We start from the raw sequence: 6,000 nt of genomic DNA, 5'->3' as shown, positions 1-6,000 counted from the left end.
ATGGTTCTGGTAAACAAAAATTTAATCCCTTTGAAAGTGCTGATCTATGTGCCTCGCTGAGGATTTGTGGAGTTAAATTAACCACTGTCAGTTCGTTGGTCTCCAAGAGACTTGTCTCCTTTTTTTGATGTTTCTGTCTGCCATTTCTTCTACTCCCTCGGCGCGTCCTGCGTCTAAAGGGGACCCTGCTGTAATCGTCATGTGGCCTGAGGTCATCGAGGTGGACGGGGCAGTGGAGTCTTCCGTAGCGCTGGAATCGGAGTCGGTTGTTAAGTAATCCCTTTTGTTCTTGTTAAAACTTTTATTACGTGGCTGACCTTTATTATGGTTCCACCTCTTAGGGAATTTACGGTGATTTTGTGAAGGGACACCCTTGTTCCAGGTAAAGATTTTTCCTGTTTCGAAGTCAACCTTGTCTCTAATGAACTTGTCTTTTTTTCTTTGTTTTATTTCGTTCTGCAATGCAATCAATTTAGCATCCAATTTTTTATCTGTTGCCAGCCACTGTGTCTCAGACAATCTAGTTCTCAATTCATCTTTTGTTTTGGACAATTCCATTTTGGTTATCTCATAATTTGCGATATTTTGCTTAAGGACCAACTGTAATAAATCTTGGGAGCACTGTAGAAGTATTTTCTCCCATTCTTTGACAAAGATTTCATTATCCTTGAATTGGGCCATTTCTTTTGTGACCCGCAGTCCCCGCGGTACCCGACCGCATTCAACATAGGATTTCAAGGAGTTGTTGGTCCAAAATAAATTCACCTCTCTTTCTGCAGTCAAAAAGAGTTTATGTTCTAAAGTTTTTGTGCTTAGAGAAAAAATGTTGTCATGCAGTTCACATTCTGAAAAGTAGGAATCCACGTTTTCCCTCCCAGCTAAAAGTCCATGTGAAAAAGATACCGCTGCCGTCTCCATATTCAGGAGTCACTGCCGGTGAGTAATCACCGCGGCGTGTGAACTAACCAGGTGTGGAAAGGAATAGATGAACAGCTGAGCGTGCTGGTAATATGGCAAAGAATGTCAGTCTATATGAATCCAGCACAAAAAAGAAACACCAAACCGCACTGCCAGCTGATATCAATCCAATACTGCCGTTATCCACCTCACACTCTGAAGGTTAGGGTAGCCATATGTATCTCATATCAACTAAGGGGTGCGGCATCCAGCAAGTGTGCACTTAGTCCAATAGAAAAAAGAAAAGAAAAAGGGAGCGCACTTACCCCTGTTGTAAAAGGTTTCACTTTATTAGAACATCTTTAAAAACAGATTGCTGGGAGGGATGGAAGCAGCTCCGGACAACGGCCGTTTCGTGCGTACAAGCACTTCAACGGGTCCTGGAGACTTGTGGATCTCAAACAGATTAAATAGACCCTGTTAGGTTGCCAGCTCCGCCCACCACCTGTGGCATATGGTTCAGCGGGCGGGCAATCAATCAGAACGACAGCGATACTGTACTTAAAAACAACAATACATATAAATTAAAAACAATATCAAAGCACAAATAACAGAGAAAAAATCAAAGCATCCAATATTTATGAGATTTACAAAAAGACTGACATGTCTACCTTATCGTTTAGACCTATGGGTCCCGCAGCGTCTGTGCGCAGGATCCATCTGGCTTCCCTGCGCAGAAGGAGGCGGTGGAGATCCCCGCCTCCCTCTGGTAGGGACACCCGTTCAAGGCCGGCAAACCGCAGTACATGAGCGTCTCCTGCGTGGTGAGTGCGAACATGGTTTATCAATCTTAGAGCCCCCTTACCTGTTTTAATCGAGTTGAAATGTTCCCTGATCCGAACAAAAAGGGGCCTGATAGTTTTACCAATGTAGAAGTTTCTACAAGAACAGAACAAGACATAGACCACATGAGTGGTCCTACAGGAAATGAAGTCGCGTACGCAATGCTGTATATGCCCGACTCTAACACTGTTCCCGGTGTGGTGAAAAGAACAGAAGTTACAACCCCCACATTTAAAATTCCCTTGTGGGATGCTGTCTGTCAGCTGTCTGTCTGTTGTTGTTTTTAAGTACAGTATCGCTGTCGTTCTGATTGATTGCCCGCCCGCTGAACCATATGCCACAGGTGGTGGGCGGAGCTGGCAACCTAACAGGGTCTATTTAATCTGTTTGAGATCCACAAGTCTCCAGGACCCGTTGAAGTGCTTGTACGCACGAAACGGCCGTTGTCCGGAGCTGCTTCCATCCCTCCCAGCAATCTGTTTTTAAAGATGTTCTAATAAAGTGAAACCTTTTACAACAGGGGTAAGTGCGCTCCCTTTTTCTTTTCTTTTTTCTATTGGACTAAGTGCACACTTGCTGGATGCCGCACCCCTTAGTTGATATGAGATACATATGGCTACCCTAACCTTCAGAGTGTGAGGTGGATAACGGCAGTATTGGATTGATATCAGCTGGCAGTGCGGTTTGGTGTTTCTTTTTTGTGCTGGATTCATATAGACTGACATTCTTTGCCATATTACCAGCACGCTCAGCTGTTCATCTATTCCTTTCCACACCTGGTTAGTTCACACGCCGCGGTGATTACTCACCGGCAGTGACTCCTGAATATGGAGACGGCAGCGGTATCTTTTTCACATGGACTTTTAGCTGGGAGGGAAAACGTGGATTCCTACTTTTCAGAATGTGAACTGCATGACAACATTTTTTCTCTAAGCACAAAAACTTTAGAACATAAACTCTTTTTGACTGCAGAAAGAGAGGTGAATTTATTTTGGACCAACAACTCCTTGAAATCCTATGTTGAATGCGGTCGGGTACCGCGGGGACTGCGGGTCACAAAAGAAATGGCCCAATTCAAGGATAATGAAATCTTTGTCAAAGAATGGGAGAAAATACTTCTACAGTGCTCCCAAGATTTATTACAGTTGGTCCTTAAGCAAAATATCGCAAATTATGAGATAACCAAAATGGAATTGTCCAAAACAAAAGATGAATTGAGAACTAGATTGTCTGAGACACAATGGCTGGCAACAGATAAAAAATTGGATGCTAAATTGATTGCATTGCAGAACGAAATAAAACAAAGAAAAAAAGACAAGTTCATTAGAGACAAGGTTGACTTCGAAACAGGAAAAATCTTTACCTGGAACAAGGGTGTCCCTTCACAAAATCACCGTAAATTCCCTAAGAGGTGGAACCATAATAAAGGTCAGCCACGTAATAAAAGTTTTAACAAGAACAAAAGGGATTACTTAACAACCGACTCCGATTCCAGCGCTACGGAAGACTCCACTGCCCCGTCCACCTCGATGACCTCAGGCCACATGACGATTACAGCAGGGTCCCCTTTAGACGCAGGACGCGCCGAGGGAGTAGAAGAAATGGCAGACAGAAACATCAAAAAAAGGAGACAAGTCTCTTGGAGACCAACGAACTGACAGTGGTTAATTTAACTCCACAAATCCTCAGCGAGGCACATAGATCAGCACTTTCAAAGGGATTAAATTTTTGTTTACCAGAACCATTTAATATAGTGGACTTCAAAATTGATTTGTTTAAGGCGACTCGCAAAATTCATTTGCATAAATCTTTTTCTCTAAATAAGAACAAATCTGCCGCCTCCACTTCGTGCACCGTCTTCCCTGGGGAGGCACCTTGCCATGTGGGCCCCCTTGGCTTTTTTGTCACGGAAGACCCATTTGGCGACGTACGGGAGGAAATGCAGATTCTACTTGAATCCACAGGTGCTTCATCTGTTTCCACACATAGTGATACGTCAGCCACTCTCCCTTTCCTTGGCGGCACTAAATCTACCTACATGCCTCCCACATCGCCAGGTAATCTGGTAGATATTTTTGAATTACAAGTACTAAAAGATGTGGAGGCTTTAATTTATGAACATCCTAATGAAAATTTACAGCCTAATGAAAAACGAGCCCTAAAGGAAATAGAGAGTTGGCATGATGTAATAGTCCGCGGTGCGGACAAAGGTGGCAGTATAGTTCTGATGACTAGAGAATATTATCAAACAGAAGCACTCAGACAGCTCTCTGAGGAGAAAACTTATATGAAACTAAAGGGGGATCCCACTACTCAATTCAAGAATCTGTTACGTTCCTTATTAAGGAGATACGTAGATAGAGGTGTCTTTTCCGTAAAACAGGCTGAAAAACTATTACCGGGTTTTCCCCGAAAACCCCATTGGTACCACATACCGAAACTTCATAAGTCTGCAGAAACTCCCCCGGGCCGTCCAATTGTATCGGGGGTGGGGTCACTTACGGAGCCATTATCTTCATATATAGACTGGCTGCTATGTCCCTTATTAAGAGACATTCCATCTTATATAAAAGATACGGGAGAATTCCTCAAGCTTGTAAAAGACTTTGAATGGAGAGACACCTATGCTTTGGCATCAATAGATATTGAAAGCCTCTATACGAGGATCCCCCAAAAATTGGGAGTGGACACGGTGAGACGCATCCTTGATAATACTCCGACAAGTATTGACACTACACACTTCATATGTGAAGGTCTTTCCTTCATCCTGGAACACAATGCTTTCCAATTTGACACCCAGTGGTACCTGCAGACGGTGGGTACCGCAATGGGTACCCCCGTCGCATGTACCCTGGCGAACCTCTTCCTTGCCAGGTTTGAGGAGGAGTATATTTATTCCTCAAAAAAACCCATTCCTCAAGCATATCAAGCTTTATGCTAGATACGTTGATGACATGTTCGTGGTGTGGGACGGGCACCAGGATGAGTTCACCAAATTTGTGAACTACCTGGGGACGTCCAACACCATGAACATGTGTTTTACCTCGCAATTCGGAGGTTCCAGTCTGGTGTTCCTGGATGTTAAATTACAAACTATGGAAAATACTATTGCCACAGAAGTATACCGAAAACCCACGGCATCGAATGCGTTATTACACTTTAATAGTGCCCACCCGCCATACATTAAGCGGTCCCTCCCATACAGTCAATTCCTTAGGGTTAAAAGAATAAACAGCAACCCAGAGGTATTTGCCAAACAGTCAGCCGATTTAAAAGACAGATTCTTGAAACGAGGTTATCCCCCTGCTATTCTTAATAGTGCTCTGGATAGGGCGGTTAAAACAGAGATATCTACATTCTCCCAAAAAAAACAACAAGAAAAAAGATTTATCTTTAGCTTCAAATATGGTCCCCTGGACAATCAAATTAGAGCCGCTATCAGAAAAAACTGGCATATCCTGCGACAGGACAGAGACTTGCAAAATGTAGTAGATCGAGGTCCTCTTTTTGCCGCCCGTCGGAGTAAAAATATCAGAGATAGTGTTGTTCATAATCGCTTTATATCAAAGAAAAACAACTGGCTGACAGACAGCATCCCACAAGGGAATTTTAAATGTGGGGGTTGTAACTTCTGTTCTTTTCACCACACCGGGAACAGTGTTAGAGTCGGGCATATACAGCATTGCGTACGCGACTTCATTTCCTGTAGGACCACTCATGTGGTCTATGTCTTGTTCTGTTCTTGTAGAAACTTCTACATTGGTAAAACTATCAGGCCCCTTTTTGTTCGGATCAGGGAACATTTCAACTCGATTAAAACAGGTAAGGGGGCTCTAAGATTGATAAACCATGTTCGCACTCACCACGCAGGAGACGCTCATGTACTGCGGTTTGCCGGCCTTGAACGGGTGTCCCTACCAGAGGGAGGCGGGGATCTCCACCGCCTCCTTCTGCGCAGGGAAGCCAGATGGATCCTGCGCACAGACGCTGCGGGACCCATAGGTCTAAACGATAAGGTAGACATGTCAGTCTTTTTGTAAATCTCATAAATATTGGATGCTTTGATTTTTTCTCTGTTATTTGTGCTTTGATATTGTTTTTAATTTATATGTATTGTTGTTTTTAAGTACAGTATCGCTGTCGTTCTGATTGATTGCCCGCCCGCTGAACCATATGCCACAGGTGGTGGGCGGAGCTGGCAACCTAACAGGGTCTATTTAATCTGTTTGAGATCCACAAGTCTCCAGGACCCGTTGAAGT

The 6,000-nt window shown here is 43.7% G+C and overlaps 1 protein-coding gene across 1 annotated transcript in view; it reads right to left on the bottom strand.

The window, feature by feature from the left end:
• Positions 1-1,085: 1,085 nt before the first annotated feature.
• The window catches only part of LOC143786276 (FAST kinase domain-containing protein 1, mitochondrial-like), a 44,522-nt gene continuing 39,607 nt past the window's right edge, over positions 1,086-6,000 (bottom strand). The window contains exon 15 of the mRNA XM_077275553.1: positions 1,086-1,452. Coding sequence (XP_077131668.1) covers positions 1,260-1,452 — 193 coding nt within the window. The 3' untranslated portion in view covers positions 1,086-1,259. The remainder of the gene's footprint in view (positions 1,453-6,000) is intronic.

The sequence above is a fragment of the Ranitomeya variabilis genome, chromosome 7 (assembly GCF_051348905.1).
Source record: "Ranitomeya variabilis isolate aRanVar5 chromosome 7, aRanVar5.hap1, whole genome shotgun sequence".
Taxonomy (NCBI): Eukaryota; Metazoa; Chordata; class Amphibia; order Anura; family Dendrobatidae; genus Ranitomeya; species Ranitomeya variabilis.
Note: the sequence above shows the minus strand (reverse complement) of the source record. Positions and strands in the feature narration are given on the sequence as shown.